Source organism: Sarcophilus harrisii, chromosome 3, assembly GCF_902635505.1.
Source record: "Sarcophilus harrisii chromosome 3, mSarHar1.11, whole genome shotgun sequence".
NCBI classification, from domain to species: Eukaryota; Metazoa; Chordata; class Mammalia; order Dasyuromorphia; family Dasyuridae; genus Sarcophilus; species Sarcophilus harrisii.
In genome coordinates, this window is record NC_045428.1 from 370,892,064 (window position 1) to 370,913,500 (window position 21,437).

At 32.6% G+C, this 21,437-nt stretch overlaps 1 protein-coding gene across 1 annotated transcript in view; it reads left to right on the forward strand.

Annotated features, from left to right (window-relative positions):
• The window catches only part of DNAH7 (dynein axonemal heavy chain 7), a 280,267-nt gene that overhangs the window by 121,511 nt on the left and 137,319 nt on the right, over positions 1-21,437 (forward strand). The window contains exons 25-30 of the mRNA XM_031960292.1: positions 112-214; positions 333-460; positions 8,210-8,422; positions 11,894-11,992; positions 15,578-15,826; positions 19,807-19,956. Of these exons, the coding sequence (XP_031816152.1) occupies positions 112-214; positions 333-460; positions 8,210-8,422; positions 11,894-11,992; positions 15,578-15,826; positions 19,807-19,956 (942 nt within the window). The remainder of the gene's footprint in view (positions 1-111; positions 215-332; positions 461-8,209; positions 8,423-11,893; positions 11,993-15,577; positions 15,827-19,806; positions 19,957-21,437) is intronic.

Consider the following 21,437-nt stretch of genomic DNA (forward strand, 5'->3'; position numbering starts at 1 on the left):
ATTTTCTTCATATTATATTAAACTATAGAAAATATTATGTAGTAGAAAACTTTTTCTTTGTAATATTCTATTTGAAGGAGAATGAAAAGTTTCATTATTGTGTTTTTTTAGGGACTGTTATCTTGTGGAGCCTGGGCTTGCTTTGATGAGTTTAATAGAATTGACTTAGAAGTGCTTTCTGTGGTTGCTCAACAAATTCTTACCATCCAAAGAGGTAATACATTATTCTATTTTATGTTACTAATTAGTAGGATAAATATATACAGTATCTAGTGATACAAGTCATATTTTAACTTAATGCATGAAAACTATTTGTTTTATCTTATCTGCAGGTATTAATACAGGCTGTGATATACTAATGTTTGAAGGAACTGAACTAAAACTTGATCCAACTTGTGCTGTTTTTATAACTATGAACCCAGGATATGCTGGACGTTCAGAACTACCAGATAATCTGAAGGTATGGAAAGAATAATGATTTGATATTAATTTTTTTATTTGCTTCATGCAATTTACTGTGCTTATACTCCAGCTATTTAATGAAGCTATTTAATTAAATTAAAAGTAAAATTTAAGAAGCTTATGGACCCATACTTAACTACCGTATACCAAGATAAGATCAAAATGGGTCCATGATTTTGGTATAAAGAACAAGATTATAAATATTATTAGAGGAACATAGGATAATTTACCTCTCAGACCTGTGGAAAAGGAAGGAATTTGTGACCAAAGAAGAGCAAGAGATCATTATTGATCACAAAATAGAAAATTTTGATTATATCAAATTAAAAAGTCTTTGTACAAACAAAACTAATGCAAAGAAGATTAGAAGGGAAGCAACAAACTGGGAAAATATTTTTACAGTTAAAGGTTCTGATAAAGGTGTCATTTCCAAAATATATAGAAAATTGACTCTAATTTATAATAAATCAAGCCATTCTCCAATTGATAAATGGTCAAAGGATATGACCAGACAATTTTCAGATGATGAAATTGAAATTATTTCTATTCATATGAAAAGGTGTTCCAAATCACTATTGATCAGAGAAATACAAATTAAGACAACTCTGAGATACCACTACATATCTGTCAGATTGGCTAAGATGACAGGAAAAAATAATGATGAATGTTGGAGGGGATGCGGGAAAACTGGTACACTGATGCATTGTTGGTGAAGTTATGAACGAATCCAACCATTCTGGAGAGCAATTTGGAATTATGCCCCAAAAGTTATCAAACTGTGCATACCCTTTGATCCAGCAGTGCTACTACTGGGCTTATACCCCAAAGAGATACTAAAGAAGGGAAAGGAACTGTATGTGCCAAAATGTTTGTGGCAACCCTTTTTGTAGTGGCTAGAAACTGGAAAATGAATGGATGCTCATCAATGGAGAATGGTTGGGTAAATTGTGGTATATGAATGTAATGGCATGTTACTGTTCTATAAGAAATGACCAGCAGGATGAATACAGAGAGGCTTGGAAAGACTTACATGAACTGATGCTAAGTGAAATGAGCAGAACCAGGAGATCATTATACACTTCAACAACGATACTGTATAAGGATGTATTCTGATGGAAGTGGATTTGTTCGACAAAGAGAAGATCTAATTTAGTTCTAATTAATCAGTGATGGACAGAATCAGCTACACCCAGAGAAGCAACACTGGGAAATGAATGTGGACTACTTGCATTTTTGTTTTTCTTCCCAGGTTATTGTTACCTTCTGAATCCAATTCTTTTTGTGCAACAAGAGAACTATTTGGATCTGCACACATATATTGTATCTAGGATACACTATAACTTGTATAAGACTGCCTGCCATCTAGGGGAGGGGGTGGAGGGAGGGAAGGGAAAAGTCAGAACAGAAGTGAGTGCAAAGGATAATGTTGTAAAAAATCACCCATGCATATGTTCTGTCATTAAAAAGTTATAATAAGAAAAATTTAAGAAGCATAGTAGAAACATTATGTCTAGCAAAAGGAGGATTAAAAAATAATAACCAGGATTTAATAATCTGAGGCAGTAAATAATTGAGAGAAATAAGAAGTAAGAAATTGATGCAAATGTCTAAATTCTTAGACCCAGAATTTCTTTTTAAAAATTAAATTACAAGGGCAGCTAGGTGGTACAGCATATAGAGCACCTGAAGTCAAGAGAATCTGAGTTCAAATCTGGCCTCAGACACTTAATACTTCCTAGTTATGTGATCCTGGGCAAGTCACTTAACCCCAATTGCTTCAGAAAAAAAAAATAAATTATAGATTTTAAGTTTACCAGAATTTACCTACTCTCCTTTCTCACAAACCCCCATGAAAAAGAAAAAAAAAAATCAAAGGACTTATAACAAATATGTGTACAGCAGAATATCTGTGGTTGCATCAAAAAAAAAAAAAAGGCAAATCTATACTCTGGAGTTGAGTAGCCAGTATATTTCATCGAGTCTTCTGAAATCATGATTGTTTATTGCATTGACCAGAGTTGTTTCTTTATATAATGTTGTTTTTATTATATAAATTGTATTTCTGTTTCTGCTTCCTTTATTCTGCATCTATTTGTACAAGTCAGCATATGAAAGAATTCAACAAAGTTTTAGGTATCATTTTCAGAAAGAAAAATGTAGATAACACAAGCAAATATCAGCTTATCAAAATGATATACATTAGAAAATGCATAGAATTTTAAACAAATAGAACAGAAAGAAATTTTAAAGATTATTTAATCTAACTATATCATTTTACAGATGACTTGAAATCCAGAGAATTTACAGAATCTTCAACGGGAGATTCTGGTTTCTAGTCTGATACTTTACATAGGTTACTATTAGTATTCATTTAACTCCATTATTCATGTTTTAAAAATCATTTTTGTTTAGGCTTACAGTTTCTCAGACAGTATAAAAAGAGTTTTTTCCCTATTGTGAATCTTCTAGATGTGACTTAGTTCCAGCTAGTTGTTTGCTCTTGTTTTTTAACCTTTTCTAATATGCCAATTCAAACTCTATTCTAAATCAGATTTAGTGAACAAAAACACATAAAAAATGAAAATGAAATATTTATGTGAATATATTAAAATTACTTATCAAATTTAATTATAATTTGCCTTTATCCCTTTATTTATCCTTTTCCTTTCAATTTAATATGAAGAGGAATCAATCTGAATGACTAAAAACCTGAAAAACACAGAAAGGAAAAACAAAAAGCCAGTGTAAAGCAATTGGCTGTGTAAAGGAATTGGCCACTTTGATAGTTGGACCTGCCAATTGCTTTACGCTGGTTTTTCCCCAAGTATTATTTACTTTTCATATTGAAATTGTATCAAGGTGTCCTCTCTCTGCTACATAGTATAATCAGCACATTTTCCTTCCATCTTGTCCTAAAAGTCACTTTTAAATCTTGATTTTAAAAAAGTTTAGTATTAAAAAAAACAATTTTAAAACATTCTTGGAATTCTTCCATAGAGTTTTAATGTCTAAAAGAAGATTGACATGTACAAAATGGATTGCAATAGAATAAGGGGAAATCATATTGTTGTCACTTAATGTCTGAAGTATAACATTTTCGTTTTTTCTTACTTAAAGAAAAAGATATAGCATTTATATTACTTATTCATTAACAAGGAAAGCTAGTTAAAGTTAGGTACTCCTAAACAAAAAGTACATATAACTCAGAAATTATTTTAGTTTTATTATGTTTTTTAAAGATAAAGTGTTTTTATATGCATGTCAATATATATATATATATCATTCTTTTCCCATTGCATGAAATAATTTATTGTAGAGGACCCCAGATATTGGGGAACTCTGAGAAAAGTATACTTAAAGCAAAGATACTTACAGTAGTGTGTTATTCAGTGTGATTGATGAGATAATGTTTCTCTAGTTCACATATACTTACTACTTAGTGTAATATGGTGATGTAATGATTTTCCAGTTAACACATGCTCAGTGTGTTGTAAGGATGTAATTGTACTAAGGTATTTAAGAGCTGAGAGGACTGGAGACAGGGAGTGTGGGAGTGTGTGTGCTCGAGCTTGATCTCAGACTCACGAGTCTCAGACACAGACACAGAGAAGACTCCAGACTCGAGAGTCCAGATTCCATTCTTGACCATCCTTGTGGTGGTTCTCCTGCCTTCATCACTTCTCCACCAAAGACCAAAGCCCATCCAGAGATCCTCCAGAAAGCTAGTCCAGACTACAATTTATGACAGAAAATGTCATAAAAAGATATATATTTGTATAATGGGAACAATTCTTTAAACGTATCAATAGCAAAAATAGGAAATTGATGAAAAGAAAGAATAAGAATGATAAAATTATCTGCTATGCAATGAAAATACATCCAACATGTTCTTTTTTTTTCTTTTTTTATTATTATAGCTTTTTATTTACAAAACATATGCATAGGTAATTTTTCAACACTGACCCTTGCAAAACCTTCTGTTCCCCAAATTTCCCCTCCTCCCCACCTTCTCCCCTAGATGGCGGATATTCCAATACATATTAAAATATATGTTAAATCCAATAGATGTGTATATATATATATATCCATACAGTTATTTTGCTGCACAAGAAAAATTGGATCTAAAAAGAAAAAAAACCTGAGAAGAAAACAAAAATGCAAGCAAACAACATCAGAAAGAATGAAAATGCTATCCAACATGTTCTTGTTATTGAAAAATGAGCCATGGATGGAGAAAAGGACATTGACATCAATTATGACATTTATTTTGTAAAAATTAACTGATATAACTGATATAGATTAGCATAATAAAATAAAAAATAAAAAAACTAAAAAGCCAAAATTGTATAAAATTTTATGGTGAAAAGTGAAGCAAGATCATTAGTTCTGTTACCTCATAAAATAATAAGGAAAAAATGTTTAAAGAAAGCTTGGCAAAAATTCACGCTCAGGAAGTTTAGGGATAAAACTGGAATGAGAACAACAAATAGAAAAAAATATGGTAATCATCTATGAAAGATTTTTTTCTAATAGCTTTTTTCACCAACAAGAATAGTGTAGTTATCCCATTTGGACTTTTAACACTATAGTCCTAGATTCTTAAGGAAATGAAAATGTCAGTGAAGAAAAAGATTAGAAAAGCACTTGAACTAAATCAAGTATTTATTGAAGAGGTTTATGCTGAATGTGAGGGTTTAAGGATGTTTAGGGATTTATTTTTAAGGTATGCAAGGGAGGGTAAAAATGCTAAAGGTATAGAAAAAAATAACCTTAGTCCTTGTTATTACCCAAAAAAGGGCAACCAAGATTTGCTACTAGCCATACATATACACTAATCCAGGACATCTTTGAAAAGGCTATTAAATGAGAATGGGAAGACTTTCACAAGCAATATTACATAATAGACTATGTCTCTGCCATAATATAATCAAATGAAGGATGGTTAATAATAGAAGAACCCTGACTGAGCTTATTGTTTGATGATTTCAAAAAAGCATTTGAATAAGTAGAAAAAAAATGCTACCTTAAAGATTCTTCTGCAACAAAATGTATCTCATATATGTGTTATAATCATACAACATTTCTTGGAAGATATAATAAAGATAACCTTGTTCAAAGGCCCAGTGATAATTAATAATTAGTAGTGAAACAGAAATGGGAGGCATATGCTAACTAGAAGTATACTCTATAATATTGGGGAGATCCTGAACAAAGTCAAACTCTATGAAGGATTTTCTAAAAGAGAAGTAATTTAGAGCTGAAAGAGAACTAAGTAGTCATCTTGTCCATCCCCTTCATTTTACCAGCCATGTTAATGAGGCCTAGAAAGGTTTAAATAATTTGCCCAAGATAGCATGAATAAAAAATCTTAGAGCTGGGATTTGAAATTAAATCTTCTGATTTCAAATGTAGAATTCTTTTAAAATGACCATTCTGCATCTAATGGTAAGGTCTTCCAGATGGTTCTGTTGAGTTGAATTCATCAAGCTTCTGGATGTCACATGACATACTAATAGAGATCTATAATAACTCAAAAGTTTGGTCTATTTATCCACAAAGGAAAAAGAAGTATTTACATAATGCCTGTTGTATATATTATAATATACAGTTCTATAGACAGTCTTTTTAACTCATCCATTGATATATATGTATATATACATGTATATATGTGCAAAAATATATATAATATTTGACATGTACTGCAAGTGGATAACTAGCTGAACCTATAATTAAATATATGGGCTGTATGGCTTTTGAGAAGTTGCAAAATTCTTCAAAAGTTTTTTCATTTCTTCTCAGTCAGCTTTTATGTGATTTATTTCCATGAAGTCTTTGCTGAAAATGTGTTTACCTTCAAAAGACCAACCGCTGTTATCTCTCTCTTCTACGGCTGGCTCTTTTCTTGCTGCTCTTCTACTTACTTTTAGACAATTAGGACTGAATGAGGTCTGTTTTCTTCAAGGTGTGAAGGTGATCAATGGGGTAACTGCTGCTAGGAGACTTTGCTTGGCACTATAATTGTACCTATTCTTCATCATTATTAGTTTTACTCTTCTGGTGTCAACAATTCTTTTTTCAATTGACTTACTGATGTCCTTAACTGGTTTTAGGTAGCTGGTCATCATGGAGTCAGGAAAGGATCCTCAAGGACACTGCTGAGTGGGGTGCTTCTAGCAGCCTTAGCACTCAGACTTCTCCATCTTCCTCTCACTTTTTCTAGTTGTTGTTTGTTTTTCTATTCTTTGTGAATGAATTTTATTTAACTCTGAATTTCTGGTGTCCTCCTTCCTACGCTTTCTTTTTTCCTGGGGTTCAGACTCTTCTATGCTTACCTTCTTCTCAAGCTTTAGGAATTGTCTGATTTTATTGTCCTCAATTAAGTCCTATTAATGAAGTATTCCCTAACCCAGGAGAGTTTAAAGTGGTTAATTTTAAAAGTGGGATGCCTAAAATTATAGGAACCATGAGGGAAAGGTTATAAAATGGGATGAGGGTGAGCAGAAGGGGTTGTAACCGAGAGCCATGGGCTAGTGATTTAATGGTTTTTTTTTTCCTCCAAAAATTACCTGTGGTGGGTCCTTTCCTCTGTGTCCTTAGCAATGCTGTGTTTTGTCTTTTTTTTCACTTGTATTTTTTAATGTGGTCATAGAAAACTCTTCCTAAACGGCCTCTTACTCTGCCATCTACCTAAGACTTCAACATGATTATTTTATAATATTTCTCTGTAGGCGTCCTATTTATAGTTTCTTATACACCCCTATGTAAATGGTCCTCTTAAATAAAAGCAGCTAGATGGCACATTGTCTAGAACTTATGAATTTAGAGTCAGAAAGACCTGACTTAAAATACAGCCTCATGTATATATATTTCTGTATGACACTGAGAAAGGAATTTAATGTCTTTCTCCCTCAATTTCCTCAGTTGTAAAATGGGAATAATAATAGCACATACCTCTCAAGATTATAGTAATGATCATCTGAGATAATATTTGTAAAGTGTTCTGCAAACCTTAAAGTGATAAAAAGTGCTAAATATTATTATCATCATCATTTAAGTACAAATGATGTACATTCCCAGGTAAAACTCAGAGGATACTGTATGCTGATCCTTAAATATATTACTTGGTGCTGACTGATTTATTAATCAAATAAACATTAATTAAGCACTTTGTATCTTCTAAGCAGCATGCTAAATGCTGAGGATAGAAAGACAAAAATGAAGCAATCCTGCCTGTATTCTATTTAAGGAAAAAGCATGTATATATATAATTATATACCAAAGGTATACATAGTAAAATAAATGTAAGGTCATGAGAGAAGAGTGCAGTCAGATTTTCTTCTAGGTAAGGATTGGATTTTTGCAGAACTCTTTTTGCAGAAGTATTTGCTATAGTTTCATTTTTTATTCTCCTTTTCACCCTATCTCCAATTATTGATAACCATGTTGATCTATAAGTTAAACTCAAAATGAACTAATCAAAAATGCAATTACAAAATTTTTATTCTAAAATGTGTAAAATATTTGAATTTTAAGAAAAAATGAGGCCATTTTATTATTACACAACATAATAGAATGCTTTTTTTCTTTCAACTCTTAAAATTATCACTCTTTTGACTGAAAAAAACTTTAATGTAGATTGGTACTATTGCAAAAACATATAATGATGCATTCATTAAATTGATAAATGTTAAAAAGACTTATTTTTCTGATTATCCATTTTAAAATACATGATTACTCTCTCTAATAGGCTCTCTTTAGAACAGTAGCAATGATGGTACCTGACTATGCCATGATTGCAGAAATCGTTCTTTATTCCTGTGGTTTTGTTACTGCTCGACCCCTCTCAGTGAAGATTGTAGCTACTTATCGTTTGTGTTCAGAACAATTGTCATCTCAACACCATTATGACTATGGAATGAGAGCAGTGAAGTCAGTGCTTACTGCTGCTGGTAATCTGAAGGTATGAGAATCTAGTGTTTCTTGCATAGCATTATTACATTACTTAATCATGTGACCATAAAAATATCATCAGAAAATCAAAGTGTTAGTTATTCAAACATCTGAAAATTTTAAATAATCAGTTAAACATTTTTCACTAAATTGACAATATGTTCTTACATTGTATGGAAACTTTCTAGATTTTGCATATATAAGTGGTATCAGCATAATTTTAGAAAAACTTGTTTGTAGTTTTCTATCCATATAAAACTTATATTAATATAGTTTTATTCACAATTAATAATTGTGTGCTAAAAAGTAAAATTTGTTTGTAAATGTCTTTGAAGCCTTTTATATTTATGTAAGTGTATTTCATTTTATTGAGAATTTTTAATAATTAGTGGATATATATACAAATCTAGTCAGTATACCAGTTATACATTCATAGAAATGTAATATTTTGTTTTTTCATTCATTTATACAACATATATTTATTGAGTTCATACCTGTGTTTGAGGTATTGTTTTAGGGCCTTTCTAGATTTAGCCTCTGCCACAGTATTTGCTTGAGGGATGGGGATCTTTAGGATAAACCAGGTGTAAAAATGACTAAAGACCAAGACAGAAGAAGCACAAAATGATGCAGTGGAGGCCAAGGGAGGGGAGGTATTGGGCAGAGCAGGCAGGATTTCCACAAAAGGAAATGGTGTTTGAGGGAGGAGTAGGGTATTCCAGTCAGAGAGGATAATATGAGCAAAATGCAGAGCAAATAAAACATAGTTTAGATTTGGGGACCATACAGTAGTTCAATTAGGTTGAAAGGCTTAATACCTGAGGAAATAGTAGAAGATAAGACAGAAAAGAATGATCCGGTTCAAATTGTGAAGGCCTTGAATAACAAGCTAATAATTTTGGACTTAATTTAATAGGCACTGGCAAAAAGGCATTTTTGAGCAGGGGAATGACATAATCAAAGGAGTGTTTTGACAATATTAAATTGGCAATTCCACATAAAATAGATTGGAGAGGGAGGAGAGATGAGTCTACGGTAGGCCACTTGTTAGTCTAAATCAATTTACCTAGAAGGTAAAACCAGAATATGTCTTCAGTTGTAAATGGAAAGGATGGATGGATTGGAAGGTATTTCAGAGTACAATCTATAGAATTCAGCATATGTATGAATAGACTAAACCATAGGGAACACGGAAAGATGCTACTTAGAGTTCAAGCCTGGTAGTGCTATTAAAAGAAATAGAATCAAATGTAGCATCTGGTTTGGGGAAAGAAGCTAAATTTGGTTCTTGAACAAAGCCATTTTAATATGCTAGCAGGATATCCAGACAAGGAGAAGTGATAAGACTGTTGGAAATGTGGGAATGGAGATCATATAACTTTTGTTTGGATTATATTTACAAAAGAAATTAATCACAATTAAATTGGTAATGAGGTTGTATTGATTTTAAATTATTTCCCCTTGACTTAAAACTGTTTTGTGTAATTATATAATTATTCCTCAATTGATTCTTTGTGAGAGAAAAAAAGGATAAACCATAGTAGTTACAAAATTGACTAATATGATTCTTGTTGGTTAGTGATTCCAGGTACAATTCCTATGTATGCAAACTTAAGTGATAGAGCAAAAGAAACTATACTCATTTTTATCCTAGATGATCATATTCCCAAGAATTTTGGCATATAATGGTAAACTTCTGTTTCCTATTAGTTTTTCATAACTGAAGGGCTTTTTTTCTAGTAAATAATAACAACATAAAAGAAATAATTTGGATTTACCTATTCTGACAATATAGCATTATGGTATGATAAAGTGAAATATTCAGAGCATAGCGTATTTTATCATATATGCCTTGGCTATGTACTTGAACCAAATATCCAGCAATAAATTAGTACTAAACTTCTTTGTCAAAATCAATTACCAAGTACTTTCTAAATGTAGCATGCTCTTACTGGTATTTTTAAAATTTATAATTTTGTTATAAAATGTGGAAAAATATCACATTTTGCATAAATATGGTTGTATTAAATGTAATAAAACAGGGTAGTTCTGTATAATCTTTTTTTATTATATTTGCTATATTTTATTAAATATGCTTTGTCAAGCAGATATTTTGATGTAATGAAGGAATCTAATTAAAAAACAAGGTTTGCCATTGAGATATTTTAGGTCTTTAGAAAGAAGGTAGGAGGCTAGATTGCTGGATACCAAACAATAAAAGACTCTTAGAATTAGTAGAATAATAGTCTCTGAGAGAGAGAGAAAGAGAGAGACAGAAACACACACCCAAAGAAAGAGACAGACACACAGAGAGAAGACAGAGACAGAGTAAGAGAGAGAAAGACTCTTAGAATTAGTAATTTGATCAAAAATAGGCAGATAGGATGTTAAGACAGTTGAGTTTTAGCTACTTCACAGAGTATTTTGAAAATGTATCACAAGATAATAAAGGACAGTAACTAAAAAATTGTTTTAGACCTGAGATCAAAGTGATCACTTAATCCAAACTCCTCATTTTACAGACAAGACAACTCAGGCTCCAAGCACTTGTGACTTCCTCATGGGAGTAATTTGAAGCACCGGGATTTGAACCCATAAAAATCTAAAGCCTATGTGCTTACCTCATGCTTGCTCTTGAAAGTAGATACTTTAAAAAGAATTATCTGTTGTTTTTAATTAAGAGAATTATGGCGGGGAATGGAAGAAGTGAATATCTTCTTTTTGGCTGAGTTAAATTGTTAATGAACCTCTTTCATGCAAGGCACTATGGAAGGTACTGAAAACCTAGCATCAGCCATTTCTGATTTTTACTCTATTCATAAGGTACATTGACTCATTCATAATCATTTTTGAAGTACAAAGAATTAGATGGCAACACCAAAGCTACATTATATATCCATTAGCCATTTGTTTAAGACTATCCTTTTTGAAAAGATAATAACCTTAACCTAAAGTTAGCTTTCCAGAGATTACTGGAAAGGTATAATGAATGGATGGAATTCTTTTATTTCCCCTAATCATTTGGAAAGTTGACAGTTTTAAGGGCAATTGAAATGCCTTCAATAATAGAAAAAAACCTAAATTTAAGATGCTGCACCCAACTTCCTATAAATCCATATTTTCAGTTGCTGGGAGATAAAATTGGAAAAGTCAGTATGCGAGATAACTTTCATGGCTTAGTTGCTGAATTGCATCAGAGAAAGTTTTTACACAGGACTTCTTATTTAAATAAGGTAGTGGGTTTAGAACCAAAAAGAAAAAAGATAAAGATAATTGAAGTAAAATAAAAACATTATGGGAGTCTTGTCTGTACTGACATGTAAATATCTAAATAGAAAATGTATAGTAATCCTTCAATTGATCCAAGAGTAAAATAAGACAATATTTAAAGGTTAAAATTTTGCATTTAATTTCCAATTTGTTCTTATTAAAAGAATGAAAAAATAATTTGCTGAATAAATGATAATGACTTCATTTTTAGCTGAAATATCCAAATGAAAATGAAGAAATTTTGCTATTTAGATCCATCATAGATGTGAATCTACCAAAATTTTTGTCCCATGATCTACCACTTTTTGAGGTAAGAATATTAATTTATATAACACCAAAATTCTTATAATAGTACATTTATCAAGTACTTCAATGTGTCAAACTCTGTATTAGATATTTTACAAAATAAATGAAAATATTTGCTCTCTAAAATCACTTAAACAAAAAAGTATCTGTTTTATTTAATGACTTGGTTCAGAGAAAAGTCAACAATTTAGGTCATTTATGAATTTAATAATTTCATTTTCTGATTTTGGTGCATAATTTTGGCGGTGTTTAATAATATAGTCTTAAAAACTGTATTTAAGATTGAGATTCAGCTATAGTTCAATACAAAGGAAAAATATACTAAAATAAAAGTTTAAATTGTTTTTATTTCCTTAGATAAAAGTAATGGGAATTTGTAAGAATGTGTAAGATAAAATCAGGTTTAATAGTTTTGATGTTTAGACCTTGGAAAATTGACTAAAGATGTCAGAATGATAAAAGTTTTTTTAAAAATGTTACTTTCCCTCATCCTCCAGTTTCACTAGGAAGAATTAAGGAGAGACAGATAGAGACAGACAGACAGAGAGACAAAGACAGACAGACAGACACAGAGAGAGACAGAGACAGAGACAGAGAGACAGACAGACACAGACACAGAGAGAGACAGAGAGACAGAGAGAGACAGAGAGAGAGAGACATAGAGAGAGAGAGAGACACAGAGAGAGAGACAGAGAGAGAGAGAGAGAGAGAGAGAGAGAGAGAGAGAGAGAGAGAGAGAGAGAGAGAGAGAGATCAGCCTTTTCCAGATACTTATATTTTAGGCAGAGGTAAAGCTAAAATAAGGTAGTCAGGTTTTGGGATCCCACTTTTCTTTCCATCAAGGTAAATTGCCTCATACCTGGCTTGAGGACTTGCAGCACAACAAGGCTTGGGGCTAGCATGGGAACTCAATAGCAATGATAGAACCGACAAACTCCACTAAACTAAGCACTTAACATATCTCATTTGATACTGGCAACAACTTTGGAGAGGAAGTTGCTATTATTATCCACATTTTACAGGGGAAGAAATAGAGGCAAACAAGATAAGAGACTTGTACAGGGTCATAAATTTAATAAGTATCTGACTCTGAATTTAAACTCAGGTCAGCAACTTGCCTCCTATCAGATACTTTCTTAGCAACTTCCTCTTTTCATTCTTAAATGTTAACATCCAGGGACACAGTTCATAGATAGAGCATTGGTCCTGGAGTCAGGAGGACCTGAGTTCGAAATCCAGCCTCAGGCACTTAATACTTCCTAGCTGTGTGATCCTGGGCAAGTCACTTAACCCCAATTGCGAAAGAAAGAAAGAAAGAAAGAAAGAAAGAAAGAAAGAAAGGAAGGAAGGAAGGAAGGAAGGAAGGAAAGAAGAAAGGAAAGGAAGAAAAGAAAGAAAGAAAGAAAAAAAAGAAAGAAAGAAAAAGTTAATTCCTGTTTAGATTCTTGATACCTTCACTTATAAAAATATATAATAAGAGAAGACTTCAGTTCAAGACCACCTCAAATACTTACTAGCTATGTGATCCTGGACAAGTCACTTAACTACTACTTTGTGTTTACTCTTACCTCAGCTGTAAAATATGTGAGTAATAGTGGCACCCACTCTATAGGGTTATTGTGAGAATAGAATGAGATAATAATTTTAAAATAGTTAGTGGAATACCTGGCACATGGTAGAAACTAAATCAATGCTTATTCCTTTTTCTTCTCCCCTGAAAAAATTCCAAGTCATTCTCTTTCTCTTCCCCAGTAAGTTCACTATTTGTCTCTGTCCTCTCCACCTTAATCTCTTTCCCTATTTAACAGTTTGTCTTCTATATTCCTTATCCTTTTCAGTCCTTTTGATCTATGTCTCTACTTTTCCTCATCTTATATTTTGTCTCATTATACTGTCTATATTTAAAACTTAAGACACCAGAATTCTAGTCTCTTTTCTGTGTGTAGAGAACTATCCAAAGAATATGTGAGGAACTATCTGTGTCTAGGAGAGCATCTCCATTATGAAGTGGATCAGAACAAGAAGTACACCTTAAAACCCATATCAAAGGAACTTTTCTTGACAGTGCAATCAATGAGTTTCTCAGTAGAAGTGAGGCTCAAGCATCTGTTTATTGCAGATTCCAAATCCCAGGAATATCAGGCCATTAAATAGAACATCATGTATCTGATACTTCCTCAGACCTCAAGGATCTATGATTTCATTCGTATGGGTACTCCTTCCAGTGATGCAGATTGCAACCTTCTGTGATTTACTATATAATCTTTGTGATTTATTGTAGAGGAGAAAAATCTTTGTCCTGTTGTCAATCTGATAATGACCCAAAATTTGGCTAGGTACTTCCTAGATAATAGGCATTATATAAATCCTGTCACTGATCTCTGGCTAGCCTTTCAAAAAGTACAAAAACTATAGGTTTTCTCATGGGTCCTCAAGAGACTATGACATCAGGGAGATGATACCATGACATGCAAGTAAATTGGAATTAAGTGAGGGAGGGCTGTGCAAGGTCACCTGTCTCACTCTGTCCTCCATAACTATCTGGATCCAGTGGCCAAATATAGATTAACTGGAGAAGTCCTTGTATGAAATGGAAAACTTTGGCCTTTTTAAGCTTTGTTATTTGGGGGGAGAAGGGAGATTCCAAGCTTAACACTTCCCCTACCTAATACTAGTTCTATAATGAACATAGAGAATAACAAAGAAACCCATTTATACAAATCAAAGTAGAACAGAAATCAGAGAAGGTATACACAGCAGAATATACACCACAGAACACAAAGTGAAACCTCTTTCATTGGGAGCAATATAATTTAACTCAACTGAGAGAGTACTTGAAAATATATAAGGGGAAGTTCCCTGAAATCTCCCAATTCAGGGAATATGGTAGAGATTATCTGCTCCTCTCATGGCTTTCTTCCCACAGTCTTTTCTTTCAGTAACTTGAAGTAGTATTGGCAAATTGTCCATTTTCTACCTTGAAGCTCAAAGAAGACTTTCATTTGTATGGGTCCTGAAGGGAAACTCCTGTTTGAAGAGTTCCCAAGCTGATAACTTAAGCTGTCACTTCTCACTAGCTCTATTCCTTCCTTGTCAGGCCAGCCAGAGCCTTCATTTCCACTAATGAGAGAGTCCCATACCAAAGGGCTTGGGGACAGGGGTTATACTAGTAAGTCTAGAATGCAGATTCATATTATTTTGGCATTGAATACTAAAAAAATTTTTTTAAATGTTTCAGGACAAAATTAATCATATTTTGCATATAAATCTAAGTAATACTAGTCAAATCACCTTTGTTGATTTAAAATTATTAGTTCTCTGAATGATCTTAATTATAATTATTTTTTAAAAATATATCAGCACACCTAGATTTTCACTTGTCCATTTGTTTTCATGTACACATTTGCATGTATGTATTTTAAATTAGATAATATGATGCTATCATATTATTTAAATAATGTTAAAATTCTGTTATATCTCATGAGTTTAAATGTTTCATCTATGTTAGATATTAGAACTGGCAAAATTTTAGTATCTTTGTGTTGGACAAAATATAATAAATATACACATTGGAATATTCCCATGGCAGGGGATTACTTCAGATTTGTTTCCTGGAGTGAAGTTGCCTAAACCAGATTACAATGATTTAATGACAGCTATTAAAGATAATTGTGAGGATATGAATTTGCAAATGACCAAATTCTTTTATGAGAAGATTCTACAAGTATTTGAAATGATGATTGTACGCCATGGTTTTATGATTGTTGGAGAGCCATTTGGAGGAAAAACAAGTGCATATCGAGTTTTAGCTGGTGCCTTGAATGACATATGTGAAAAGGTAAGCAGTTCATGAGATTTTTTTTAATGCAAGTGTTTTGTGATTATAGACATGTATTAGTGAAACAAAGATAACATTGCAAATTTTGGTAGAATCTCTATATGTTCAGTACTTCAGTCAGTATTTCATTTTTTTAGTATGTATTAATTTGGTATAGAAGAAGATAAGATGCATTTCTCTAAAACCTTATAATGTAGTTTAGGGATACAAGACACACAAACATAAAGCTAATACTAGACTCACATGTGAGGGTCAAATATGATTATTGTTGTTAAGTTATTCAGTTGTGTCTGACTCATGACCCCTTGAGTTTTTCTTGGCAAAAATGCTGGAGAGGATTGCCATTTCTTCTCCTTTTACTATTGAGTTGAACTCAAGTCTTTCAAATTCCCGGCCCAGCAATCTGTTTATTAGCTGCCCCAAATGAATCATATGGACAATTAAATTCTATAGAAATATATATAAGAAGAAAATCATTGTAAGAAAGGCATTGTAATGGTGACAGAACAAAACTTGAAATAAGTTCTTAAGGATGGTACAATTTGAATTATTGAATAAGAAGATGGGTATAATGAGACAATAATTCTAATAACTGACTAATATGTAATACTTTATTTTTTCTTTTCTTCTTAAAATTTATTTTTTATAAAAAACAGAATAAAAAAGGGGGGCAGCTAGGTAGCATAGTGGATAGAGCACTTGCCCTGAAGTCAGGAGGACCTGAATTCAGATCTGGTCTCAGACACTTAACACTTCCTAGCTGTGTGACCCTGGGCAAATAACTTAATTCCAATTCCCTCAGAAAAAAAAAAAAAAACACAATAAAAAATTGAAAACGAATACAAAACAAAAAAAAAAAAAACCCAGAACATTATCTGGCAAACATCAGAGAGGATTAAAGATATATTATAATAAATTATCAGATCAAGAAAGGATATGTAATAGAAGAAATTATATTCACGAGTGTCTCTTTTCTTTTTAAAATTTTTTTATATAATTTTTTTATTTTTTTGTTTTGTTTTGTTTTTTATTTTTTTTTTTTGAGCATCTATCTTTTAGTCTCTGCTGTATACTTTTTTTATTTTATTCTTTTGTCCCTCTTTCATCATCCATCCCTGCCTTCCCTAAGCAGGCTATGGTTAAGCAAGGTTATATTTATTTATACATATATAAATACACACACACACACACACACACACACACACACATACATACACATACACACACATGCACTCGTTCCCCCACCTCCCCAATATACACACATACCCACATATGTTTCCTCTCTTGCTAACACTTTGCTTTAATTCTGCTCCTTAACTTGCCTTGCTATTACTTAACTTCCCCCCACCCATGGATTCTTTCCCTTGTCTTTTTCCCTCATTTTTTGCTTTCCTCTCACTCCAACCCTCCCCGCCCTATTTCTTTATAGGTTTCAGAGGATATTATGCCCTTTAAGTATATATGTAATGTTGCCTATTGAACCCATTCCCAATGTGAGTAGGTTTTTAGAACTATGAGCCTTCTTCCACTCTCTAATGCCTCTGTGTCTATTTTTCCTCTGTACCTCATTTTTTATAGCATAATTACTATTTTTACCTTAACTCTGCCCCAATCTTTCTTTTGAACTACTCAGTTGCTAGTGTCAATCTTAAACATATGGTAAATTTGTAAAAAAAATTTGTCCATGATCTTTGAAATTGGCTGCTTTATGTTAAATTTTCTATTGAGTTTGGTTTAGTTGAAAGTCCTGAAAATCTGCAAGTTCTCTGAATGTTCCTTTTTTTTTATTCAGTATTATTGATTTTCTGGATATGATATTTTTGGCAACAGGCCTAATTCTTTTGATTACTGGTATATGTTATTCCAGGACCTATGGCTTTTTAATTGTGGTTGCTGATAAGTCCAGTACAATTTTAATTGTAGCTCCATCATATTTGAATTGTTTTTTTTTCTTGTTTCTTGCAAAATTTTCTTTTTGATCTGGGGATTTTGAAATTTGACAATAATATTCCTATGTATTTTCCATAAAGGATCTCTTTAACATGGTAATCGGTGAATTTTTTTCTATTTCCACTTTTCCCACATGTTCCATCACTCCAACATAGTTGTCTTGTTTTATTTCTTGCATTGTTGTGTCAAGGTTCTTTTTTTGGTCATAGTTTTCATGTAGTCCAATTATTCTTATATTTTCTCTTCTTGATATGTTCTTTTGATCTGTTGCTTTTCTTATAAGATGTTTTGCATTCTATTATATTTTTTCATTTTTTAATATTCTTTTTTGTTATTTCTTGGTCCCTTATAGCTTTCCTGGCTTCCCCTTTTCAATTTTGAAATTGTTATTTTGTCTTTAAGACTCTGTATCTCCTTTTCTAGTTGGTTAAATTTTTTTTTTCATAATCTTGTTTTTCTTGGATGACTTTTAGTTTTTTAGATTTTTTTTTGTTTGTTTTTCTGCATTGTCTTTCATTTGATTTTTAAATTCTTTTTTGAGTTCTAATGTAAATTCTCTCTGGGCAGGGATCCATTTAATGTTACTCTTTAGAGTATAAGAAACTTTTTTTACTTCAGTGTTCTCCTCTAAAATGAACCCTGGTCTTTCCTATTCCCATAATAAGTTATATGGTTGGGTTCTTTCTTTGCCCATTTATATTTTTTTTAATGAGAGGTATTAGTGTAAACACCTCTAATCATGGAGTGGAGAGTGCCTCTAGCTTCACTTCAGCTCTCCCTTTTGATCTGGAACCCAAACCAAGAGCTCCTCGCTCCTGCAAGTGCCTGTAGCCAGCAATGTCCCTGTCCCACTGCTTCTGCCCTCACCATGTATGCTGGTTCCTTCCCTCCCAAAGCCATGTCTCTGCAGCACAGCTGATTCTGACATTCCTAATCAGCAGAGAAACTCTCAGTTTTCCCCTACCCAGATCCCTGACTCCTTACAGTCTGGGAAGTGAAAATTCCTGTGGTATAGCTCTATTGATTAGGTACTTAAAATTAAATTGGAAGAAAAGAATATTTACCATAAGGCATGATAACCTGAGGCTTTGAGATAATTGTTAATATATTCTTAGAACATAATATTTGGAAAACACTGTTTTTCTGTATTTGTATATTTTATATTTGTTTCCTGTTTTATGTTGACCTAACTTGATACCCTTAAAAAGCTTCTTGGACAGTTATGTATTAAGTGAGTGGTCAAGGATGGTAAGATGGGAGGAATCTACAAAAAAGCATTAGCAGTATTTTTAACTGTCATGCTATTCTATTCATTAAGCTTAAATTTCATTGTGTAGTTTATTAGATCCTTTAAATTGGAATTGTAACCTTGTTATACCTCTTTAATTTTATACTTGTAAAGCTGATTTAAAAAACCTCAAGTATAGAAATTTATATTTTCCTTTTATTAAATTTTATCTTACTTCCCTTGGCTCTAATCTACAATGGGAAAAACCCACTCTTTTCTGGTTATTTATGCCACTCCAGCCTGAGCATGCAGACTGTTATTTCAGAGCATATGGCTGAATGCATTTTTTGGAGGGCAGCTCATTGTAAGACTCAGCATCCTAAGTAATGCTATCTCAACAGTGTCTGGCCATATGGTCCTTCACTCCTGATGTTGAGAGATTTTTTTCCTACTCCATAACTGAGCCAGCTGCCATTGACCCAAGGGATGTATATACTTTGGGCAGGATCCCTTCATGGGTCTCAATTAATCCTGGGGGACTAGAGGAAATTAGCACCTAATTAGTTGTCACCAGAAAGTTCATTCTAAACTCTGGTTCATGAACAAGTCACTCCTTATACTCCTTTCTGAGATAAGATAATTCTATAGAAGGAAAAGTATAAGCCATAAATGCCAGTTTTCATAAGTCTTAACATACCACCATCTTTAGTTTAATGTACTACTTTCTATCACTTGAGGAAAATACAGTATAGAGTTATTCCTATATAGTCTATACATAACAAGCTTTTTTTTTTCCATTAAGGGCTTGATGGAAGAAAACAAAGTTCAAATTACTGTAATAAATCCCAAGGCAATAACTATGGGTCAATTATATGGACAGTTTGACTTAGTATCTCATGAATGGTCAGATGGTATCCTAGCAGTTAGCTTTAGAGCATTTGCTTCTTCACAGGTAAGTATATATATATATATTTGACCTTTGTAATGTAATTAAGGCCATGATGTTGTTTTGAAAAACTATTTTTTGTGTGATTTTTTTTCAATTTTCCAGTCATTTTAAAAACTTGCATGTATAATTTGTAATGTTCCTTTAGAACAGATTAGCAATTCAGAGCCTAACTTTTCTGAGCATAAGTCACAGAAATGGGCATTTTTCAGGCTGTTGGGGAAACTGCCATTGTGTATGTAATTGGTGGGATGTTTTTTTCAAAAATTAAACTCAGTACAATATGCCTATATCCCTTTAGAGTGTCTCTCACAACCCATAGGAGCATATTCATCAGTGGGATCCCCTCCCACAACCATAGCAAGGACTTCTTCTCAATCATTTTCCCCTCCTCCTCACCAATTCCCTAGCAGATTCATCTTTTTCTGAAAGAATACAGAGGTTTCTAATGTTCTATTAATCTAGGACTCTTATGAGGCTAAATTTAGAAGTTGGGTTTCTTTAAGTGTCAGGAGAGTGCTCTGTAAGAAGCATATAGTGGAGAAAACATGGATTTTAGCATTGATAATGCCAGAAATTATCAATGGAATAGAATTGGAAAGGATTAAGGAACTATCTGAGCAACAGGTAACTCAGGACTTAGATAACATAATTTCTATAGAAAGACATTCTACTGCCCTGCTCAGATGCTTATGTCTTTTCCTTTGAAATTACCTTACATTTACTCTACATATATTTTGTACGTATCTAGTTTTTACATGTTGTCTCCTTCATTAAATTGTCTTGAGGGCTGGACAATGAGTGTTTTTTTTTTTTTTTGTTTGCTTGTTTTGTTTTTTGCTTTTTTTTGTATACCCAGTGCTTGGGATAGTGTAAAGAACATAATATACATTAAATAAATGCTGGTTTATTGACTGGCTTTAAGCTGCAAGTACAGAAAAGACTTCATGGAGGAGATGATCCCTGAATTGAACCTTGAATGAGAAAGATTTTAGCAGATTTGGAGGTGAGAAGATGTCCCAGGAATTGGGAATTGCCTATCTGAATGTGTGAAGATGGGATTGTATAGATCAGAAACAGGAGTTGTTCAACCCACTTTGGCTGGAATGCATAGCATTGTGTTTGAAGGTGAATATTAGGAAGAAGGACAGATAAAAAAGAGAACGGCTGCAACAATGCTGGTTCATCACCTCTATAACGAAAAATCCATACTGGTTGATGACATGCTTCATATGCAAAGTCAGCATCACTAGGATCAAATGGCAAAATTCCTATTATTGACTCTCTTGACCCCTAGAGTTCTGATCATTCTAATTTTAGGAAGTATTCCTGTATCTTTAAAAAAAAATTTAACAGCCTATTGATCTTGTTTTTTATAATATCTTACTTTCTAGAGTAATTTTTGAAAAGATAATAGAGAACAGTTCACTCTATGCATATTTGTTTGAATATTCAAATGCTTAAAGGGAAAGAAGGAAAAATGGTTT